Here is a 25,094-nt window from a genome sequence, read left to right as displayed (position 1 = left end):
TCAGTCGGTAATGCCAGCAACATGACTGAGCTCAAATGATCCATACCAGATTAGGACATGGAGGTTATAATGGTGGCAGTTGACGGGCTGTTAAACAGCAAAAAAAGTGTCCTCTTGCTTATAGATGAGATTTAAAGGATACAGCAGGCATTACTCTACTGTATAATTTTCTTACTGTCAACAAATACAGAGAAAATACCAAAACCAGTGATGGGTCTCTCAGTACTTTCCAAGTAACATTCCATCCAAATGCAGCACAAATTTTAAACACATTTCCAGATAATCGGCAAAAGAAAATGTGAATGAATATGTGTTTCCACCTACTAATGTTATGCGAATATTAGGATTTGGGCTCATCAAGATAGACAGCTGGTGGTGATAACACTCCTGTGTCATTTTGCCTTTTTTGTTTCCAGTGTTTTCACTCAGATATTTTTTATGTGCCAATTGAAAATGCGCATAAAAGCAGGTGGTTTTTGGGTTGTTGTTTTTTTTTTTTAAAAAAAGGCAAAGTAATTTCTTAAATCAGCTGGGCACTGTAGTTTTCTGAAAATGTTAATCAAAAAGAAATAAATAGATCATTTGTTGGGGACACATCTGACGTGCTAGAGAGAGTTTACAGCACCAGGACAATGTGTGTAGGATTGACTCATAGTAAGTAACAGTGCTGATTGTAATGACAAAAAGAAAAATATAGAAAATATTTTGTCAGCCTTACCCTTTAATATTCTCCTAAACACATATTAAAACTTGATTTTATTCTGTCATTGCTTTTAATTTAACAGTTGTTCCCTCCCCCTGCTCCACCATTTTTTCATCACTTCTAAAGTACAAACAGGGAGCTAAATCGATTGTTTCCAGTTTGGTTTTGTAGAGCCCTCTGCCCACAGGAAAACAGATAAATCTCTTCTTTGTAGTCCTCTTTTCACTTGGCAAACAACAAAAACTGCACATCACAGGCAAAATCTTTTGCCAAGCACACGCTACATGAATTTCAAAGTCGTCAGATCACTGTATTGTTCACACTACATAACTTTCTGTCTAGTAATCGGGAATCTTGAAGTTGTGGTTTGCACACTACATCACTGATCAACAACAGGTCAAACATTACAAGATCTTTCACCAGGAGGAATCCCCGAAGAGTCTGTATTGTCTCCAAACTACATTTTGTCACGAAAACACATGTGAGAAGTGACACAAAAAAATGACACAATACCATGTGCGAGACAGGATTTTTTTCTTTCAAAAGGCATTGGTGCTCCTTGCCAAAGTTAACTAAATTTTCCTCCATTTCTTGGGTCCAAACAGACCATGGAACTTTTCTTGTAGCCACGCTTGTTGATGTTGTCGTGTTGCAGGTGTTACGACTCCTCGCCCACCTGACAGGTCCAGATATTTAGCCTGCTTGATATCTTTTGGGTGTCTGTGATGCATCGGCAAGTCTCTCAGATTGTGTCTTCAAACAGTTCACACATAGTGATTAAGCACCGATTTGCAAGTGCCGATTTGCCTCTGATCTGGGACTTTTATCGTACTCCAAGTCATCAGTATTTATAATGCAACATTTTCCCTGTATATTGCCAAGCATTCAGTACATTTAGTGATGCATTCCACACGGCATTGTCTACATACACACAAATACAGATTGACTAGAAGGCACAGACCTATCTAGTCACCTCTCTGAATAATATTGGACAACGATAATATATGACTATGAGTCACTCGTTAGAATAGGGAAATGGTCAACTCACCACTTTATAAACTCTCCTCCTGCCAACTCTGCTACCTGGCCAGTCGAGGTTTTCAAATGTAAACATTGGAGTAAACATTGAGGAAAAGGTGAAGGAGATAAACACAAGCTATGATACTGACCACATAGACAAGCAACACCATCTCTGCGTCCACCTCTGCATCTATCTCATTATCGGTGGAAACACTGACGTAAACGTGGAGGGATTAAACACCGTCTGCGATCCTGGCCACATGGATCTTCTCTGCCAAGCATCCTGCTAGCCAATGTACAGGTGTTGGATAGTTAACGGGACAACCTCCATGCCTGCATCCGTTTCCAACGCGATATCAGGAACTGTAATGTCCCTTGTTTCACCGAAACTTGGTTAAATCCTGGAATACCGGACAGTGCCATTCAACCAGGTCGTCACAAAGCTCAAGGACCTGGGATTAAACACCTCACTGTGCATGTGGATCCTTGACTGTTTCAGCTCAGACGCTTGAAGAAATTGTGGGTATCCCCTCAAATACTGAGGAATTTCTACTCCTGCACCATGGAGAGCGTCCTGATGGGGAACATCACTGCCTGGTACGGAAACAGGACCTCAAGGCCCTGCAAAGATTGGTTCATTTGGCTGAACCTACAGTAGGCAGTCCTCTACCCTGCTGAGAGGATATTTACACCAGGCACTACAAGAATAAGGCCAGGAGACACACACAAACTCAATGTAATGATGATAAAGTTCTGTCAATCTAAGATGTATAGTTTGTGGATTTGCTCGCTAAATAGGTAATACGACATAAATTATATTTACCTCATGCTTAAAACTCTGCCTTATTACAAGTATGTAGACACTGACACCTATATGTGACTGTTGAACATCTATTCCAAGGCCATGGGCATGGTTAATATGCTGCGCTACTCTCTGCTCTTGCTGTAAAATTTTTAAACCTGACTGCAGGGATTTGCTCTCATTCAGCCTGAAGTGCATTAGTGAGATCGGCCGCCAATGTTGGGTGATAAGGCTTGCATGGCTCAAACAAGTACACTTCGACAGGTAGTGCTGGTGATTGAACAACCGACACTTGATTAGTGGACGACCTGCTCTACTTTCTGAACCACAGCCGCCCCAGTAAAAGCAAATACTATTAAACTGCTGCACCAAATTTCATATAGTAGCCTACATAAAACATTTTCTGATTGAGGCATTGGATGGGAGCAATCAAAAAACTTACATGACATTTGTCAGTCTATGTGTATATGTGTTGGATTGTGCCCCGTATAGCGTGTACAGTCATTTGGCACTGAAAATTTGTGTTTTCTGTGGAGAAGCTCAAAGATTATTGTCATACTCTGTGGCCTTAGAACATCCAATCTGTGAGTGACAGCTCAGAATGACCAGAGTCATCCTGCATTATCTATTTACCATAACATTACCATCCATTAACATGTTGGTTTGGATATTGGCTCCCTACCCAACACCCTTGTGGACAAGGGCGTGGTTTACATTTGGGTGGGGGAGGGGATCAAGGGAGGAAGGACGTGTGTGCATCACATAGACACTCTGAGCAAAGAATATAAATAAAATACAAAAACAGGTCTCTAAATGGTGAGTACTTCTAGAACCACTATTGTATAGATAACAGGAGAAACACCATTAAAGAGGAAGGAAATAAAGAAACCCTCCATGGAATCTATGAAGTGTCACAGAAGAAATTACAACCAGATTACACACACTGATGTATGGGAGGAGAGACCGCAGTAGGTGGAAAAAGAGAGGGTGCCTGCAGAGGAAGAGATGATGGTAGTCATTGATGACTTATGTGTGAGCTCTTTCCCAGGAATTGCCACTGGATAGTTTAGGTGATGGGGAAACTTCTGAGAAACTAGCATGACACCTTTACTCACACATATGCTTTAACCCTGGCACACACAGGGATTTCATGCAGAAACACAAGGCTCTCTGTCTGTCCTTCTCAACCTGTAAGTGTTGTTATTCTGAGAAGCAAACATGTGGCACAGTCCTTCTCCCACTTTAAATTTCATCACTGCCTAGACCATGAAGTGATATACGACAAATTATAATCTCGGTGCCATCAAATAATTCAGCAGTGAGTCTATTCTGCGTATAATGAGTCTAAACTGCTCATGACTAGTAACTACAGAAACCAAAACAAGCCAGTCCATTCATTCCTAACCGAGTTAACCGTCCCCCTCGTCTTCCTTCATCCTTTCCTTTTCATTTATCCCATTAGATCTTTTGATCCTACATAAACATATCTGGAATGCAGCTAATTGAAAGGCATTCTAGGTCACAGAGTTGCTCCCAACTCTTGAAGGAACTCATGGTAACCAACATATTCCAGACAACACGCCAGATTAGTGAGGTAAGGAACCAAGATAAAAGCGTCCCTCTTTCCGTGTTTCAATGGTAACAGTGAGCATACACAGCCTCTCTCTCATATTTTCACTGACCAGTTCTAACATAGAGATAATTAGGCACAATTGAATGAAGATTTTAAAGGTTGTAAAACTCTTAGATGTTAAAAAAGGGTCTGAGAAAGGTTTAAAAAGAGGATTGTGTGATGGATTTAGCAACATAAAACCCCATCAGATGAATAAGCATCATTAAAAACTGTAGCTCCCCATTCTTGAACACACTTAGTCAAAGGTCCAATGTTCAATAGCACTAAGAGCCATGTGTATCAGTGTTGGTATGTATGCGCATTTGCCTGTACACTGGAATTGGCGAGGCCCAAGGAAACAGGGATGCCCACTGTCCACTACGAGATGCATTTATTATAACACTCAATCACCATTACAATCACCTCTCATTTATTTTCAGGAATGCATAATATAAAAATGTATTTTTACCAATATCCAATATTGGCCAAAAGTAATTTAAACTGAAATGCAGAAAATCTTAGCAGAACCTTTTCAAAACTCTTATTTCTTTCATTTTTCCTCCAGCAGCTGCAACCTTGAAACCTTCCCTTTAAGATGCTGACTGTCATTTTTTTCAAAAATCAAAAGGGAGAAATCTGCTCCATTTAAAAACAATTAAAAGGTTTTAGAAAAGCACACAAAATAGGTGATAACTTTAACTTTTCAAATTGAACAGTAATTGTCACCTTTAGGAGTACAATACATGAAAGTGCACTTAAGCACTTGTAATTATAGAATCAATCATCCACATTACAAATATACCTCACATATCTGCTATCTAGACATTTTAAATGATATAAATATGCCTGCACAGAGAAATGCAAGGATAGGAAAGGATAATGTGCAGGTAAACTGATTGGGCTGAGATGAACCAAAGAGCTGCAGTTTTCTAACAGAAATAGGGAGAAAAAAAAGACAAGTGGGGGAAGAAAAGCAGAAGCGTCACTGATTCTAGGATCAGACTTTTTGCCCCAGGAGAAAGGACAGATAGCTAATCTGATTCCAGACCAGTGTTTAAAGGATAGCAAGCACAATAAATAAAGGGAACAGGTAAAGCTGAGATGATGTCCTGCAAAAGCAGTGGTTTTCAAGGTTTTTTCAAGGACCCAACTTTTCACTTGACTTGAATCTCTGGATAAAGACTACCGGAAATTTTGATTGAATTAATGGTTGTAATGGTATTTTTTTCTGCCATAAATACTATTGAATCCATTGTGATTTGAATGGATTCATGATGATCACAACCTTCATTCTCTAAAAAGGATTAAACCTTTAAAGTCTACAGGAGGGAAGTATTCCATACTCCAAAAATAGACTTGGGTGGAGTATTACACGTACTTTAAACTTCCAACTTCTGAAGCCTTTTTAAAAAAAAACAAGATAGGGGTCACTTCTGGCATGATCCCGCAATAGGTCTATGAAAAACACTGCTATTAAGGGTGGAGAGCAGCGAGGCATGACATACACTCACCACATCCCTACATGTGGACAGGGCTTCCAGTGAGCCCCCCTGCCCCCCTCGCTGTTTTAGAGGGCGGCCCCTGCACCGAACGGAGAAAAGTTGAGATGACCCCTCTGGAAGATAAAGGAGGTAGTGAGAGCGATAGCCAAACTCATTAGAATCAAAGGGAGACAGAGAAAGAGAGATACATTCGGGTACAAGAGAACAGCCCAATTGTTCACATTCTGAGAAAAACCTTAGTATTACATTAGCACCAAGAATGTGCTTCAAACTTGTTCAAAGACTTACACAGCCTCAAAACGGGTGTGCTGGCACACAAAAGCTCCAAAAAGGATGCAGCTGTGGAAGCGTGGATCTAACATTTAGTCAACCTGAGGATTGTGAAGTGGGTACACAGCGTGCCTTCACTTCTCTTTTGTAGATGGTGAGTCCTACGCTGCTCTGAAAGTGGCTCACTGTGTGCTTTGCTCAATCTTGTGCTTCAGGCATCACTGACAGTCCTACTCAATCACTGACTGATACAGTCTGTGATGAATCTGAATCAGTTTCAGTGCGGTGAAACTTTCTTTTGAGTGCAGACAAGAGCAGCTGTATCCAGTAATACATTATGCAGTGAAACAATAACAACAAAGAATATTGAGGAGAGTATTTACAGTGTGGACACTATTATATAAGACTTTTTTTTCATCATAAAATGACTTCCAGATGAAACCATTATAGGGGTGGAACATGTGTGTTGTAAAGGCTGCAATGGCAACATCTTTAGATCAATTATCGTTATGGCAGCCATTCACTTCCTAACAGCACAAATGGAGAAAGTGAGTGTGTGTGTGTGTGTGTGTGTGTGTGTGTGTGTTAAAGAGAGGGTTGAACTGAAATAGAGAAGATGTGAGAGTAATATTTGTAATTTGTATGTGCCAGTGAATACTTGGCAACAGATACATACAGGTTGTAACAAATCAACTGAAATGTTGGGAAATTATACAAAATTATACTGTAAAACTAATATATAATTATTTGCCCACCAAGCTAATTCTTCAGAGTACGTAGATGACTTTGCAAGCAGAGAAAAATGATGAGAAGTGTTCTCAGGCTGTTGTGGCTATATGGTTATAATGTGTTAAATCCATCGATTAATCACAGGGCAAGGCTGGGTCTTTTTTTAATGATGTAAAAGAAAGAGTAGATCAAAAGAGACATTGACTCTGGTTCATTGAGTGTCTGTTTTTGCCTCAGGTGAGGATACAGCACATGATAATCACCATGAAGGGGCTTTGTGTCTGCTTCTGTTGTGACTGCTTCTCCCTGTGGGGGTTTGTATGCTGCGTCAGTCATGTGAGCGTGAACAAGCTGGTAAGCTCCTTTATCTTTATATCTTTACATTACTAAGTTCTTCTAACATCATTGTTATCATCTTTGTTTTGAAAAGATGGTTTCCACTGTGAGTCAGTGTGTGTGTGTGTATGTGTGCGTGCATGCGTGAAAGACATTAAATTCAATGCTGTAACCATACACCTGTGGTTGGAGACAGAGAAAGCTCACATCATGAGTGATGCATGTTGTTCAAAGGAGGCCACTTTCCTGCCCTCTCAAAATGTCAAACCCAAAACAAAATACAGACCTGATATAGCTTTAATTAGGGTGTGTATGTGTGTGTGCATGCATGTATACATGCATGCAAATCACCTGTTGCCATCAGTGTAATGTGTTCGATTTAACCAATCAAGTATCAGTTTAATCAATTAAACTAATTGTGATAATATTACACACATACAGTACAATGTATATGTGTGTGTACAGCTATCAATGTACTTGAAGTGCCTGTCCTTGTGTGTTTACCTGAGTATGATGGCTGTCCATGTGTCTGTGCAGAGAGGCTGAGCTGGACGAGTTTGACTTGCTGTGACTCTCATCCTCCAACGACCCTGCACACATCATATCAAAACCAATCTCACAAAGTGCCAACATTTGACTGGAGGTCCTCCCACACACAGGAAGGTATAGACTGAAGGACATCTCACTCTTGAACCACAAGCTACTGGCAGAGGGCCCTGTTTTTTTTTCCAGACATTTTTTCAGAGATGTTAAGTAAAATAACACTGTGGTTGCAGTGTTTCCCCTAGGTTGACTGCGTTGGAGCGGCGGTGGGGTGGGGGGGGGGGGGGGGGGGGGGGGGGGGGGGGGGGGTTGTCATATGTGGGGGACATATGAAAAACTCAAGACAGAGCTGAGATTGACACTAAAATGGGAATTGCTGGTCCACCTTAAGTCAGCCTGGTCAAGTTAAGCTAACGCGTTGTTGCTAACTTCGGGGCTAACGCCCTTCGATAGGTGAGTATTTTCTTTGTCTTGAGGAGCTGCAGCATTTATTAACTGACAAACAGTCTGTACTGTACATTTACTGCCAGATTGACAACTTACTGCTAAACTTTTCCTCTGCTCCGCTCGTGTTCACGTCATGTTTCTGCCGCTCACCCTCTGCGCTCGCGCAACTACACGCGCACATTTACACACACATCCCCCCCCCCCCCCCCACACACACACACACACACACACACACACACGCACTGCCTTATTCCCTAACGAAGCTACGCTACTCTTGTACCTTTCACGTAGATGTCCTTTGAAGAACGAAGAGAGGGAGGATGACTAAAGAAAATCCACAATAACGTAGGGTGTTGCACAGCGTGCGAGTGAAAATCATTAGAAGCTCGTTGATATTAATGATCGTCTGAAATTTTAGCAGCGGCGGTGACACTGGGTTGTTAATCAATCTTAGTTTCTAGCTCTCAGGATGCTTTATTATTTCATGTTATTTCCCTCTCGTTCTTTGTAACACCTCCTTCACCTCTTCCATGCCTGTCTTCACTGCTTGTGCAGTGCTGTTATTTCAGGCATCTCCAAAATGAAATTAAGTCATTATGTGACTATGTTGTTATATGTTCAAAATGGTAAAAGGAGAGTGAATAGCTTAGTCTGACCTGAAAGATTACTTTCTTCACTCCACAGGTCGAGTCAGTAGTGTTAGACTCTTTATAGGGCTTGTTAGGACGTTAATTACAGCAGTAGTCTACAGTATATTAGAACCTTGTGGCCTTTTAGCTGCTTTCAGTTAAACTGTAATTATAAGTAGCTTGATATCCAACCAGTTGTGCACTCTGCTCGTCTACATGCACACCTACATACCAACATGACATTTACACTATTATACAAAGCCATGACAATAAATAGAAGTACATTTTACTGAGTAGCTCCCAGACAGGGTGTGATGACAGTTCAAAAGTTGGACTGTCAGTATTTATAGTGATTACCCTGACTCATTACAAGATAAAAGCGAGCTGCATTCCGATGCAACATGTAGTGAATTTTCAGCTTGTTTTGTAGGCTGCAGTGGTATCGGTGGTGTCATTTGGCCACAAAGAGCCAAACACAAATTATACAAAGTCAGATAACCGCAAAATTTTAATAAAGGTGAAACATTTTTCACAATAACTAAAGGTTGGGCCTTGGCCTCTGTTCACGAGGCGAGTCCTGTTTTGTATGTTTTTCTGAACTGTGAGCTGACACCTCTAATAATCAGGTATAGTCAGGGTTATCCCAGCTTTGTTTACATTGGCACTTGGCCTTCACATTTGTCAAAAAACAAGGTATCTTCCACACATATTGTTATAGACTGAGAAAACTGTTGATCTTTTGAGCCTCAATTCTTTGTACACTAATTTAACCCGGACTTGTTATTCTCTAAGCAGCCTTACATGCAGGCATTTGTGGATATCTTATTCTATATTCTATATTTTACTTTAATTTCTCAGCTTTTATGTTGAACATTCATTTTTGGTCTGGTATATATTGTTTGCTTCACCCTCAACATTGATACACAGACATGGACAATAAAGCAAGTCATCTCTATAAAAAAAAATACGATTTGAATTCTGATATATAAATGTACAATAATCAGACTGTTACCGTTGGAGATCTGGTTGCCGTTCTCTACGGGGGCGGGGCTTGGGGAGTGAAGAGAGTGGTTGTTGGCGTTCTTGTCCTGTAGCTGCAGAGATGGAGAGGTGGGGGCAGAGCCACATTCTTCCCGCCCAGGTAGATTGATATTGGAATTGAATCCTGGGAGGAATATAGCCAGAGGAAAACTAGTTAGGTGACAGTGCATGTCACATACAGCAGACATCTGATACAGTTAATATTTAGATTTCATAACACATAATATCATCATGGTATTTGGGGAGGTACAGGAAACTCCAAAATAGTGCAGAAAGGTTTTTGGTTTGGCTAGCAATATTGGAAATAATCACATGTAATTTAGCTGCTCATGTGTTTACTTCCTACTTGCACATCTTCCCATGTCTTTCACAGAATTCATTCAGCTCAGTCTGGTAGGAAGGTGACTGACTCCATATGACCTGCCTATGCCTCTGCTGCTGCGTTTCCGGGCTCACACGCTATCACACACTAAATGAATAATTGTCTGTGGTCACATATGTGTATGGGAGTGTGAATGGGAATTTGTCAGCTGCTGTCCCACACTGAGAATGTGTGCCTCCTGGTCACCCCCCATGGTCACAAGATGTGACCTAAATATAAACTTACCACCCTGTACTATACATCCCATGGGATAGGTGTGTGTTTGTGTGGGAGACAAGGCCAGGTAGTGAGAGTTCATGTGAGGCTTACATTCTTGAGAAGAGATGAGTCACAAGAGTATTTGGATTTGTACAATGAAGACTATAATGAGGATGAATTATCCAATTTGTGGAATTTTGTGTGCTGCTGTTAAAGCAGGAGGTGTCTTATGACAGTGATTTCCTGAAGCCTGCCAAGACCACCTGCCCTCTTCCCCTGGCATTCCTGTGTTTTTTTTCATTCCCTGAGGATGAGGAAGGGGAGGAGGAGGGAAAGGCAGCTGCTCTTCACAGAGATGTCTGGGATAGCAACTGTAACCCCTGGCCACTCCCACAGCGTCAGGTATCACACTCACTCATTTAACAGGCGAAAGGGGACAGAAGTAGGCCATCCTGTTAAGCCCATCGGCATCCCTCTGCACTGTAATCTAAGTGGACCGCCCACTCAAAATAACAACAAGGTTGTGAACTCCAGTGCCAGGTTCCCCTGTCACACGCACTGTTTCCATGATGCCAGCGCTTTTTTCCTGAGCAGGTCTGGGTGCTGACGAACAGTCAAGTGCAAGATATGACGTGAGGCGTATGTGTCAGTGTGGGCACTTGCTCTCATACCGTCTCTTATAAGGAGTTCTGCTTCCTGCCCCTTGAACTTGTCACCATTATAGCAACGTGACACAACTGCGTCATATACAAAACAAGCAGGCCCACGACTGTATGAGGTTGTAGCAAGACGACTGATTATTGACACCGACAGCTAATACTTTGACTTGATCGTAATTTTTCAAGCTCATCTCTTGGATAACTGTTGAGGATATCTCTGTTTGCTGCCGTTGGGCAGTCACACCGCCTTCAGTAGAACATGAGTGAGCTGCTAAATATTTGATACTTATCCTCATCATTCTACTGCTCATGTATTATTAACCCAGCCACAACTAATACACTTTGAGGAAACAGAGACTCAGATGAAAACACAGCGAGACAACACAGTTTCTATCTTCCCTGATGTGCCTGTGCTTTCTCAAGCTGCACTATCAACGGAAAATTCACTTTCATAAAAGCACCACAAAGTAATCTCTTTGTGGGTTTGAAACCTCTGACCCGAGGACCCTCCCAGTTCATTGACTACGTGTGACAAATACATTTGTCCTCCTTTTGCAAAGGTCAACCTTTGCATCAGTGTCCCAGAGTCTGTATGTGCTCTGCATGCAGTGCACTGAGCAGCACACACCAACACAGCAAGGTCTTCCTTAAAGTGCAGTGTGATGCTAAGTGGGCTACACCAGCTAGCTCATTAGCTAACATGTTAGAAGGCAGCTGCAGCAGCCAAAGGGCACCACGCTGGGGACTGAAACAAATGGGCTACCTCAAGTGGGCCAAAGAGGGTGGTTGGCTAGAGCACCTGAATTAATGTAAGGAGGTTCCACATGTAGAGACGGGGGATTTATGAGAAAGGCTGTTGGGCGCCGGCGCATCACACCTCTCTCCCACTCAAACACAGAGCATGTGTGTAAACGCACATGTACACAGACTCACACCAACACACAAAAACAGGGGGTTATTACTTACCTACAGCCCTACACTACTCCTGCAGTACAGAAGGTAATCACCCAGTACCCAATAAATCATCTGGCAGAGAGCAGGCTGAGACTTTGATCATGAACTCATCACAGCAGATATTGCACATAATGGACACATGCACTCCGGCACAAATGTGCGCACACACACAAAAATACACACGCATTCAGGTGGGTTGAATGGGACACTGTGAAAAATTACAACAAAGTAAAGGTTAACTCCCCACCCCCTACACATATGCCCACAAACCGACAGGTTCTTATATTGGTGGTATGGCCTCATCCATAGTGGACCATTCACCCATGAATGCAGATGCGTGATTAAAGGAAAATGGAAAGAAGGGAAGAGGTTTGTTTTAGCCTCTGGTGCGATATGTGTATGTGCTTATCTCTCTGCTAGTGTGTTTATACTGTGCATGTTTGGGTGTCTGTGTGAGCATATACTGACAGACCTCCGTCTCTCATCTTGCGGCCAGACGTGGACTTCCTCAGCAGGCTGCGTCCAGAGCTGAACAGAGTGTTGAGCTCATCCAGGGGGCTGGTCAGGGGTCTGCCATTGGCTGGGTTGAACAACAAGGGAGAGGAGGAGCATGAGTGTGCTCTCCGAGGCTCAGGACGGGATATCTTCACTGGGGAATAGGGAGGTGGCTTCCCCAGTGGTTCCCCACCTGCCCTTTGTGAGGACGGGGTTTTGGGGGAGTCCGAGCTCCCTATGACAGATGCTGCTCGCGTCAGAGCCAGGAAGTTGGCCTCAGGTGGGAAGGGGAAGTGTGAGGGAGGTCTGTAGGGGGGAGGTGGGACACTTGGAGGAGGAGGAGGAGGTGGAGGAGTGAGTGGAGGTGTGGACTTCTTCTCTGGCATGAGGACAGTTAGGCTAGGAGAGGAGTCAGCCCTCTGGCGGGCATACTGTGGTGACAGGGGGCTGTCTGGGCCAGTAGCATAGTTCAGGTTTGTCTCAAACACTGGAAGCTTCTTGACCTCTAGGGGAGTGAGGGGTGACTCATCTGAAGCAGGAGAGCAGGTGACAGGGGATGGGGGAAACACCAAGAGAGGTGGACGATGGGGGAGCAAGTTAGGAAAGGGGGCAGGAATGTCACAGCTGCCATCTTTTCCATGCTGAGTTTTGGGAGCCCCGCTGCTGGATGTGCTCTGTGAGTGAGTGTTGTCCATGGCAGCGGTCACCCCTGCTGGCATCCGTTTGCTCTCCCCGCTCTGAGGGGGAGATGTTCCCAACCCCACCAAGCCCAAGCCTAGGGCCTCCAGTTTGGCCGCCTTGGTAACAACAGCAGGAGGTCCACCATCTTCAGAAGGGAAATACTTCATCTCCTCATAGACGGCCTCTGAGTCAGCCTGCTCTGGGCTGTCAGGGGGCTCCTGGAGGCTCCGAGCCCGAGGCTGGGAGCTCAACATCTCTATGTACACATCCTCTTCATCTTGGCCCTGGTACAGACTCAGTGCTACCCCTTGTGGAGCATCTACAGAGGCTGCTCTCTGCATCAAGCCTCCAAACCCTCCAAATCCCCCAGCACGAGACAGCAGGGCTAGTTTTACATCAGCGGGGCGCAGCTGGTGGAGGTGAGGAGCTACAGCGTTGATCTCCTCATATGAGCCTGTTAGCTTAGTGTTGGGACTACGCTTAGGTTTGGGGGGTGGCACCTTCCTCATGGTTGTGTAGTCATCACTGTGGGGACGGGGCTTGGACAAGCCTGTGGAAATTATAAAACAGCAATTAAATACAGAGAAAGACAGCACTGAAGCACATCTGTTATATCTTCTGAAGACCAGTAGAGGTGATATACCTGCAGGGTCTGTTGGGGACAGTTGGGATTTAGGGGGGCTTCCAGCTGGCGAACCATAACCCTCTGGAGTGGGGCACTCTTTGGCTGCCATCATCAGACCTGCACTAACTGCTTCATAGGATGCACTCAGACGGGTGTTGGGGTCCCTCTTTGGTTTCGGGGGAGGTTGCTTCCGAGGGGAGGAAAGACTTCCCCCGCTTGCTCCATCCTCGCTGGTATGAGCTACCTGCTGCAGGGCTGGTTTGATGGATGGACTGGCAGAGGAATGGACCATGTTCTCCATGGCAAGGGGGATGGGTACTGAGCTTGATCGAAAGTGGCGAATAACTCGACTGCTGCCGTTGACAGTGCCCTCATGGACTTTACTACTTTTTTCCACAACCCTACAAATTGGAGGAAGAATAACATACTACATATTTAAATAGAAAAAAGGAAAAAAATATATAATGACCTGTATATATATATATATATAAATATATAATGACCTCTATCTGTATTGCCTCCATTATTGATTCATGCTTTTCACAAAAGAAGCAGAAAAGCTAAATCTAGAGGTAATTTTTTTCTATTGAGATCAGCAGTATACTCAAACCGAATGTATGCCTGCTTCAACTGTCATGCCACAAATGTGAACTAAGGAGGCCAATTGGGGGATAAAGACCAAAGAGATTATGCTTTAAATCTAATCTCCTTGCAGTAATTTGATAACATCCAGTTTGATATTTCCTTCGCTAATCTGGGTGAGCCATCTGTTGGTTCCATGACTGCAGGCGGGGGTGGGCTGAGCATGTGTAAAAGTGATGGGGGAAGGCATTTAAATACCTGGAGAGAAATTAGGTGTGTTTGAGTGAATGTGTGCATGTGTGTGTAAGTGTGTATAATCGCTTCTGCTAAACAGCCACCATGACTCCTCTCCCATCCCGCCTACTGACACCCCTCCTCCTGTTAGAAGCTTCCCTGTGCGCTTGTCTCCTGTCCCAGCAGCAGATGTTACATGCACAAGGACACATGGAGGACACGGAAATCATGTGTGTGTATGTTTCTTTTTTATTTTTCAACATGTATTGCTTTATCCAAATGTTATCAAAAAGCATTAAAAATTGCTGCTGCGGTCAGTGCACTGTTGTGATGCTTCAAATTTTTGTGTTTCATTTGTGGCCACTGCTCATTAAAATGATATACTAAGGTAAGAAATTTTTCGACTGGAATGTTTCCTTTTTGTGTACAAAAAGGCAATACCATAAAAAAGGCCATTGTTTTTCAAAAAGTAGGAAAGCAACTTTTCAAAATGTGGCTCTTTTACCTCTAAATCGCTTTTTATGACCTTTTTTTTTTTATCCCTCCTAACTCAGCCCTCCAGGGTTATTCCATTTTCTCCTGGCATGATACAGTATGTAATATTAGTCTGAGATGAGGCACAGATAAGGATAGCGTTCTATAGGTGCAACACAATACTAATACAATCTGATAATTATCTGACTATTAATCATGAAAGTTTCAATTAAAAGCCTACAGAGAACAGGGGATACAATGACATCATTAATCATAAAACACATGCCGTGCAGTCATAGACACACACATGCAGAACCACACATACACATGAATGAACATGCACTTATTTATAAAGGCAAATGATTCTTTCATACAGTCATAAATCCCGTGAATGACAGTAACTGCAGATTGTTTGTTATTTTCCAGACTAAATAATGCTACAGTCACTATGAGTTAATCACATTTAGTATTTTGAATTATATTGTAGAGCGTAATAAAAGCCCCATTTTATCAGCCAATCAAGGCTGTAGCCTCAGCTACAGCCTTGATTTTGTGTGGAGCAATCAGCAGCACAGTGGAGGTCTATCATTCAAACACAAACTTTTTGATGAAATGAACGGGGACATAATAACATTACAAATACAAATAGCAATTGGGGAAAAAATAAATAATTGCATATATACAGTACATTGCTTTAATATTTGATCATGAATTTTTGCCCTCTGAACTGGCTGAAGGCACATGTATGTGCAGGTGTTACCTCCTGACAGGTTGATCCTCCTCCTTTCCAACCGGCTCAGGCCTCTCACCAAGTGGTGGGCTGCTGCCAAGGGTGTTGAGAAGGGTGTTGCCATGGCAGCGCAGTCGGTCACTCTCTCGTGCAATGTCTGATGCATTTTGGATGACCAACTGGTCGTAGGTTCGCAGCCCCATGTCCTCCGCCCCCTGCAGGAAACGCTGCACACTGCACTCTTCCTTCTGCTGCGACGTCAGCCTGCGATGAACGCGCCGCCTGGCCAGCCAGCCGCGTACCACTGAGACATGAGGAGGAGAAAGAGCAGAGAAAGTCAGATGAAACCTAAAAGAACAACTGGGCTTATCGGTTTGTTATTTTGGATATTACCTTTCTGACAGGTGATGATCTTTTTATGAAGCTGGTAGCAGCGGTCGTTGAGCTGGTCTGCCTGCCAGTATCTGAGAAACACTTTACTGCTGCCCATCTACACACACAACAACATAAATAATCTGGTCAAACATATATGCAAAGGAATTGTTATACACTGCAATGTCATCATCATCATCATCAACTTCAGGGAGTAGCCAGCAGACTCTGTGAGGCTGTTTTCTGTTGGAAATCTCTGAAGAGTGTGACTTGCTAGTTGAGAGATGGAAGAGCAGTGATGTAGCAATGATGTATGATGATGGGCGGGTGTGGAGTGTGGGCAGGGTGTGTGTTTGCATATTGACACTGCATTCACTTCCTGGATTTAGGGAGCATTTGGGGGGTGAAAGAGGTCACTCTATACCAGGTGCACAGAACCAAGGGGGCGACATACTTTCACAGACAGACACTATTCATTCCAACACATGTTACTTGTAAGAGTGTGTGTCTGTGTGCGTAATTCAGGGCTGTATGAAAAAGTGTGTGCAGGGCATTGTGGAGGAGTGCGTATGCATGTGTGAAGCGGGAGCTGATGTGACCTATAAGGTCACACACTCAGACACAACAGCAGTCTGGCAGACAGGACACAAGGGGGGGGGGGGGGGGGGGTCCATACTGTTGTGTGTGTGTGCGTGTGAGAAGAATGATGATGAGGTGGGACAGCTGGAACGAGTTGTCAAAGATTCCAAGGGATCATTCAAATAGAGGGCCAGGGATTAAGTCATTTGGCAAATCTTTTGTTATTGATGGAGACAGAAAAAGACACACACACATACACACACACACACACCTGCCATCCCTGGAGTTTGGACTGTTGCAGAACTGAGCGACATCTCTCCTCTGCTGACAATTTCTTCTTGTCTCCCAAAGTTGGGACCACAAGGTCTTTATATCTGAGACACACAGAGAAAAACATAACATTAGCTGGGACAAAAGATCTCAAAGTGCTGTACTTAAAAATTTAGACGAGACATCTTGTCACACCCCCTCTTTTCAAATACAATGGGTTCAAAGGTCAAGGGGGTCATAGAGCAGACCAGCCAAACAGCATCTGTTCCTATTGGTGTTGCCCTGGGCAACTGTTGCCATGGATGGTCAGCTGGATGGAGACAGTGGTTTGTTTGTGCTTGGGATGGTGGGGAAAAAGGGATAGTGAGCAAAGTTGATACCAAATTCACAGACAGATATATACAACTATTTACATGTACACAAATGAAGATGTTTTATGTTTTTAGTGTAAGGGTCACAGAAGCTGCCTGATGACTGGAAACTTGCCAGTTTTAACCCTTGGAGCAGTTTAGCAAATGTGACTGGAATAAAAACAAAACATTCTCCCCTTCATAAGCTTTTACTCCCAAAGGACATTTTTAAGACCTTAACTCTTCAACTGCTCATGGAAAACTCTGCAGCCACAGTTTGTGTGAGTGTAAACGTAAATGTACTGAAGAACAACAAGTGAACGTAGTCAACTTTGTGTAGATGCAATTAAAAAAATATGTTTTCTGGTTTCATGGCAGTGAAATAGCATAAAAAAGGTTGAAGTGTCATTGGTCAGCATCTTTACAGCGGTGTGTATTCAATTCAGCAGTCACAGAATTCCCCATTTGCTCTGGTCCACATCACCACACTGGGTGTGGTGATCATAATGTGGGTGTGCCTGCGGATTACTGTAGATCACAGACTAATAGTCCCTACATTATTATACTGATATTCTACAAGAAAAACCAAAATCTCATAGTTGAGTAGCTATGACAACAAGTATGCTACTATAAAAAATGTAGAGCTGCAATGATTGGTCAATCAACAGAAAATTAATCACTATTTGGATAATCAAATAATCATTTTAGTAATTTTTAAGTGAAAATGCCAAAATGTGCTGGTTTCAGGTTCTCAAATGTGATAATTTAGTGCTTTTCCTTGTTACAATAATTGGTAAATTAATCGATAAATGAAAAATAATTATGAAAATAATTGCTAGTTGTAGCCTTAATAAAATTATATATTTAAATTAAGATAGAGGTAGAGTTCTTCAGTGTTCAGTGAATACAAAAGGCCTTTTTCACAGCAGACAGTTTGACTACTTATAGTAGGAAAAACACACAAAGCTCAGGTGTTACTAATTACATTAACAATAGCTTCATTCTATTCAAGTGTCCCAGTAAGTCATGACAGTGTTACAGTGAGCCAGCATACACAGTGCGAGGACCTAGAGTAGACGGATTTCCTATGATCACTAATACTCTTTTCCTGGAATTCCTGGGATTTCTCAACATCAGTGAAAATTGATAAGCTCATACTGTCGAACCACATTGTCACTGTAAATAGAGCCTTAAGAGATATGTTAGACATGCAAATTTCTGAATTAAATATCAATATCGGCCAAGAAAATACACAAAAACAACATTTCTTTCAGTTGGTGTGGTCTAGCTGTGCTCTGTCTCTTATCAATGAGAGGCAGAGCCAGCTGATGATGTCACACGTCTGATGAGGCAAATGTAACAAGCAGATGGCTGGAAACATAAACCACTTGTGTTGTCAATAGTGAGTAAGTGAGTGAACATAAATGTGGGATGTGTTTGATTTGCAGGAGTGGGGTCTGTCTGAACTCTCCCTAACCCTCTCTCTGTATGGAAATACCAGTCCTGCAGGCAGCACACGCTGCCCCCCTGGGCCCATAAAACACAAAGGAACTGTGTAAACCCATGACCTCTCCTATGAGGATACGAAAACCATCGATGGTCCCCACTTTTACAAGACCCAAGGGGGCTTCATGTGGAGTCAAAGAAGTGAAATAACCTCTTTGATAAGAGTTTAAATGGAAGGCTACAGAGTGCTAACGCTGCTCTGTGTGACCAAAGGACCATCAGTGACCACTGTTATTGAGCATCACAAAGGTAGTAAAGATGATGCAGCTGGAATTTAAACCACTCACTTCCTGTCTCAAGCTGCTTTTATCCATGAGACAAACAAACACCTGACAAAAATTCAGTCAGAAATTATGGATATTATTCTGTAGGTAACTTAATAACCTTCAAATGTGTGTGTTTATCCACCAGTGGAAGGTAAGGAGGACCCACTTGGAATAAGCCATGTAAAAAACATGACCCATATGTTAAAAAGTTGCATTTGTGGCATGCTCTGTGAATACTGATATCTCTTTCTAATCCACTTCAGAACAGCGACACACAAAGAGGGTTGGGATTTACAGGAACAAGGTTCAAGTGATAGTATTTGACCTTACATATTGTCAGAAAATAAACCTGGCCACAAAACACGTAGTGTATCATAAAAGACAAATAAAAGCAACAGTAAAAGAGATTTCCTCATAAATCACTCTGGTTACCAGGACACTAATGTAATTCGCTTCACGCGGCCTCTATGACTTAGTGAAGTGGCCTGCGTGGTTCCAGTGTGCAAGTGTGTGGTTGTGTGCACACATCTGTGTGTTTGTGTTCATGAGAATATAGCAACCTCAAGATTAATGGATGATTTATTGGCCTGTCATTTTGATTAGTCAAGGGTCGGAGCCTGTTTTGAAAGAGTGACAAATGGAAAGAGAAAATAAACTTAACAAAATTGAGATAGTGTGCCTTGAGAGCCGGAGCCAGAGAAAAAAAAGGGAAGATAAAGACCGAAATGAAGAGACTGAAATGAAGAAATGAAGAAATGACGAAAAAAGAGGCAGGGAGATGACAGAGAAAGAGAAATGGCACTTCAAAGGACAAGATGTGAGGAAACATTAGCCCTTTTTATACAGCCTGTTCAAGACGGGAATGTTGCACTGTTATTCCGCCTCGCTGTCCTGTATAAAATGTATGAACACGGAATGGTGGTGGTGGTCGTGGTGGGGAGGGGTGGGGGTGCATTGTTGTTCCATCGTTAAGCTGGCAGCGGAGGTGGTCACATTGCCAAATCAATATGTAAAAGGGAGCCGTCATGACGGGACAGTCAACACTAGACGCCGACACTGTTGTGTTACACATCACGCCTCTGATTCCAGAACACCGGCATGCCATCTAAAATCACACACGGGGCGCCATTATGCCGGCTTTGTTTGGTTCAGTGTAAAATAGCAAAATCTGCATAATAAGGCTTCTTTATGACAATATTGCAGGATCTCTGTTTAAAACGGGCTAATAAGAAACAGAGCGAGAACGAGCTCTGTGAAGACAGCAATGTAGACCACCCCCACTCTGCAGCAGCTCCATACTTGGCCAAGGCTGTGTTCATTCATTGGCCATGTCTGTGTTGAATGCATTGGAGGGGAGAGATATGAATGGCACTTGGGCTGGGCTGACTGGTGTCTTTGTGAGTGGCAGCCTCTTAAATTAAGCATGGCCTTAAAGTATAAACCGCAGAACAGGGACACGTCAGACAAAGGCACATAAAAAAGGTTCATTTGTACGAACACAAAACACAACAAACACACGTACACAATGCACACATACCAGTGATGTGCAGTCAGACATTACTGAGTAAAACAACAGTAATTTGATAACTTTCAGTAACAAGGTATGTAAGGGAATTTGAAGGCCATTTGAAATTCAGTAATTATATTAGATAGTAATTCCAGTAACACTCTTAAGGTTGTACTTGTTTACTGTCTCACCAGGAGCTTAATGGGAGAGTTGACATTTGTTTTTTTCTCTGTGTTCAGTGGAGAGACTGGTCAATATTAGGTTGGTGCAGGGGCTGGAGATGGAGGAGGCTGCTAATGGCGTTATATCATGTAAACCAGGGCTGTGTCTGAAATCACTTGATCAACACTCAATAGTTTACTCAATAGTGAGAAATAAATTCAGATTTTAAAATACCTGCAAATCATCATAATTTTCTTCATCACTGACAGGTGTAGTTTCACATAAATGTAATTTTTGCATCTATAAAGTGCAATGTATTGCATCGTGGGATTTTTACACGGGAGTAATGCTGTGAAAAAGCTGTGATTTTATCTTGTCAGCCCTGTGCTGTTTGTTGTCGTCTCTATTTTTAACATTACCTTTAATAGTGTGTTTTTCATGAATGTAAAGCAGTTTGTGATTTTTTTTATCTGTGAAAGGTGCTATACAAATAAACTTTCACTTACTTCACTTACTTACTTTAGTGTACATGACATTGACACCACCTTTTTGTTCCATTGTGGAATTTTTGAGAGCATATTTACTGTGAATAAATTTACATACCCAGAATTCAGACACTAAAATAAAATGTCAGAGTAAATATAGCACACTGTCTAGTGAATAGGGAGTGATTTCAGACACAGCCCAGAACTCTTTTCTTCACCCTTTATAGGAACAATAGGCATCTTCCTGTCTGACTTAGCGATCATCCAGTTACAGAACTGTAAATCTGTATTCTTTCCAACAATGCAGTAATACAGTTGCTGAGGACACCATTAAGTTCCCAATATTAGCGTCAGATCATGGATGGAGTGCTACCTCCCTTTTCCAATATTTACCATCAGGTACTGCAGAAAAGACAAAACGAGTAGCTTCTCAGGACAAGAGGCATGGTGGTGGTTTCTCCAAGAACTGAGGTTGTTTACATGATGTTGTAAGTGTGGGGTGTTAATATGTATTGTTTTTGTTGAATCTCACAGTTTAGACCTGTGACATTATTGATGCAACTGAACAATGAGCTGGCACACCTGGTATTTATTGGTTGTTGTTTCCCTGCCACCTCTACCTGTGCCTAATGTTGGTTTTTAACGTTTTTCGGAGTATCTTTACTCTTATATGTGCTAGTGGATCTCCTGATTTCTCAGGAAGAGCTGGAAGATCTGGAAGAAAATGTGGCTGGAAATGTTGACAATAGACTCACTGACAAACAAAGAGACCCTACCTTTGGACATCAGTGCACTCTTCTTTGCCAGTAATCTCTTGCATGTGGAGTCTATTCAGATTGGAATGGCCCAGCTGCTCAGGCAGGAGCACATACAGTATGAAAGAGATACTGTCTTTACTGTGGTGCTGCAAATAACTTTCTAACTGTACTAAGCATCCAGCCAAAGATCAGACCCGGCAGTGATGATTCCTCGTTTACCTCACCTGTATCCCATGTGATGCCATCTGCTAAGATCTCTCAAAGGAATCCGATGCACCTGTATTTCGCTCTCATGGGTTCAGAGTGGCAGGTAACCAGCTTGACATTCCTTGTGCCGTGAAATGTGGGGAATTTCTTATATATAAAATTCCTATAAAATAAATCACTGTCTGCACTTTTGATAGCTGTCAGCTGATTTTGAGTTCCCTTTAGTTTTGAGGTATTTGTGGCTCGCTCTCCACAATCCCAACATAGAGTAGACAGCTGGTAAATTGGAAGAGTTGAGGCCTATGTGTCAGCTAACATGCCACAAGTCTACACCTGAGATTATCAACAGTGTGTTGCTCAATCACAGCCTGTCAATGTGTTTAATATTACATCTCAGTGTAAAAATCCACAGGAAGTGTTCTTAAAGGAGCGAGCAACCATCTCACCGCCCCTTGGTCTGTTTAATAATACAGTAGATCTCTTCCCTGGCAATTGCCAATCTCTGGGTCATCTCTACTCAATCCCCAGAGACAGCTGCCATGCAGGAATGCATCAAAGAGGTTCTCATGATGGACTCTGATGCACCCATCCACTTCACCAGCTGGAGCAGGTTTCTTCTTTGCTTGTAAAAATGATTGTTTTCTCTGCCCATATACTGAATATCAGCCTCTGTATAATATCACTGAAATGTTACCTGATGTTGGCTTCAGATTCTGAACACCTCTGGGGTGCTATCATTTTTAAAATCAAAATCTACCTCTGTAGTGCATGTGAAGTGCTGTGCATCAGGAGGGAGATGAGTGGAAGTCAGTGAGTTTATGTCCTGCAAAAAATTCTTAACAAGTTTGGACAAATGGTTAAGGCGCATAACATACACCCACAACGCCCATTGTTGGATTCCAACCGGGGACCTTTGTTGCATGTCATACCCCTCTCTCTCCCCTTATTTCCTGCCTGCCTGCCTACAATCTAGTTAATTTCAGAAATATGTGGGAGCATACCCATCATGTGCTGATAAATAAATAATAAATATGTTTGCCAATAAATGTGAGGTCCTCCAGTTCAGCTGAGCAAACCCAGCTTGTAAGGACAACAGAGGTGACGCTTCATTTTCATCATCTCATCATCTCTTCTACTGACAATAAGCTCTATCTATGCATGATGTAAAAAAATAACTTTACTATGGGATAAAGAGTGATACTACAATCATAATCACCACAACCTATGTCTGACCAACGCACTGAAAACACACACACTATTGCCCTTGCAAACTGTTGTTTATGCCCAGACCAGCAACGATTATGTTCCCCCCTCCTGACAACCAGCTGGCCCTTGTGATAGTTAGTTATCTGCTGGCCAGACCCATTGCTAACAGAGATTATCATATGCCACATGGCTGTCTATCACTGACAACCTCGCTCACATACTCACACACATGTGGCTTAACAAACAGCATTCACTCACCAGGAATTTCAATTACAGCTTGAACAATGAGAGTGCTGGCTCTACAAGGTATAGCAATGAAAAACACAAAGAAGCTGGCAGCATCTTATAGACGGACTATACTACGATCTTTATTGGATTCACTTCATTGTTTGACATGGGCCTTGCTCTCCAGATTCAATTTCCCGTTCAGGTTTAGTTCACATCCTTCATGAAAACCTATTATCTGAGTGACAACTGCACTTATAAAAAAAACTTATTCTTAAAACGTATTAAAAAAAATATTACATGTCAGACTGTACCTACAACAGATGCAGCACACCTCAACCATTTGCACAATATTCTACAGCGCTTGGGTAGCTCCTTTCTCTTCTTAAGAGCATCCTTTTGCTGATTAAGTGTTACTTACCAGTCAACTAGAAAATTAATTTAAGACCCTTGAAGGGAAACTCTTAAGTTTACCATATAAAAGTGTGAGCCTTTGTTTTTCTATAGCATTAAAAGGCTCCATTGCTGTTGGCATAATTTTGACAACCCTTCTTGCTATAGACTTAGAGTACAGAATTTTGATTCATCCTATTTTCTCTTAATTACTGTAAAGTCTAGGACAGGAGATTGTTCTTAGAGGTCACACTCAAAACTATGTAAGGAGCTGTGTGTGTATGTGTGTGTGTGTTTGTGCCCTGAATTGGATGGACCTCAAAAAAAAAAAAAGAAACACCATTATGATGTGATGTTTACAGCGGGGTAGTGGAAACTTTTGGGGGTGGGTCATGTGATCAGCTTTGTCCTCTCTTATTATCTGGCAGGAATGTTCATGTTAATCCTTTTATCCTCAAAAAGAGAGAGAGCGAGGTCCAGAAACAGAGGATGGGAGAAAGAAAGGAACTGAGAGAGAGAAAGCAAAACAGAGAGAAAGAGAGACAGACTTAGAGCTAAATACTCTCATTACTCTACTGGTTCTCAGATTCAGAAGAATAGGGAGAGAAAGAATTGAAATAAACAGACACAGAGTAAGGGATGGAGAGTAATATTGAAAAAAATGGCAAAGAGGTTGTGTGAAAGAAACACATACAACTCCCTGCTTTTCAACAAAACAAGGGAAAAACAAGTTTGTGACAGAGCCAAGGAGCAATTTGAGAAATGAACAGTGATCTACCTCTTTGCCAGAAAGCAAGGGCCATACTGCAGTGAGAAAGTTAAGAAAAGAGGTGTAATAATGGCGAACATTCAAGTGTGGGGCATAGAGACCTTACACACAACTGACTGGTTAATGTGTGTGTGTCGAGCTGACATGGGAAATGTGATAGTAGCATTCATCAGCCGCAGTGGACTCCCACCGTACTCTAAAAAAGCTATTCAAGGTCATTTTGTGCTTCTAACAATGAGAGTTGCTGTGACTTGTCAATGCTGATGTGTCAGTCTGCATGTGAGCGCCTGATCCCTACAGTACATGCCCTTGCATTCATTTGCAGACGTAGAGAAGGCATACGCTGTCAAGCTTTTAGCTTACTTTGACCTGCTCGTGCTGTCATGTGACA

The 25,094-nt window shown here is 42.4% G+C and overlaps 1 protein-coding gene across 6 annotated transcripts in view; it reads right to left on the bottom strand.

Moving 5' to 3' along the window:
• The window catches only part of myo16 (myosin XVI), a 108,766-nt gene that overhangs the window by 4,179 nt on the left and 79,493 nt on the right, over window positions 1–25,094 (bottom strand). For 5 of the 6 annotated variants that reach the window (XM_042426292.1, XM_042426291.1, XM_042426295.1 and 2 more), the window contains exons 28-34: window positions 16,871–16,973; window positions 16,042–16,138; window positions 15,679–15,952; window positions 13,647–14,029; window positions 12,300–13,553; window positions 9,606–9,758; window positions 7,479–7,564 (exon numbers count right to left, since the gene is read on the bottom strand). In XM_042426292.1, coding sequence (XP_042282226.1) covers window positions 7,479–7,564; window positions 9,606–9,758; window positions 12,300–13,553; window positions 13,647–14,029; window positions 15,679–15,952; window positions 16,042–16,138; window positions 16,871–16,973 — 2,350 coding nt within the window. Of the gene's footprint in view, window positions 1–5,648; window positions 5,753–7,478; window positions 7,565–9,605; window positions 9,759–12,299; window positions 13,554–13,646; window positions 14,030–15,678; window positions 15,953–16,041; window positions 16,139–16,870; window positions 16,974–25,094 lie in introns of all 6 variants that reach the window. The other variant, XR_006098783.1, reaches the window with a different exon arrangement.

The sequence above is a fragment of the Thunnus maccoyii genome, chromosome 11, assembly GCF_910596095.1.
Source record: "Thunnus maccoyii chromosome 11, fThuMac1.1, whole genome shotgun sequence".
Taxonomy (NCBI): Eukaryota; Metazoa; Chordata; class Actinopteri; order Scombriformes; family Scombridae; genus Thunnus; species Thunnus maccoyii.
The sequence above is the reverse complement of the archived record's forward strand: the minus strand, read 5'-3'. Positions and strand labels throughout refer to the sequence as shown.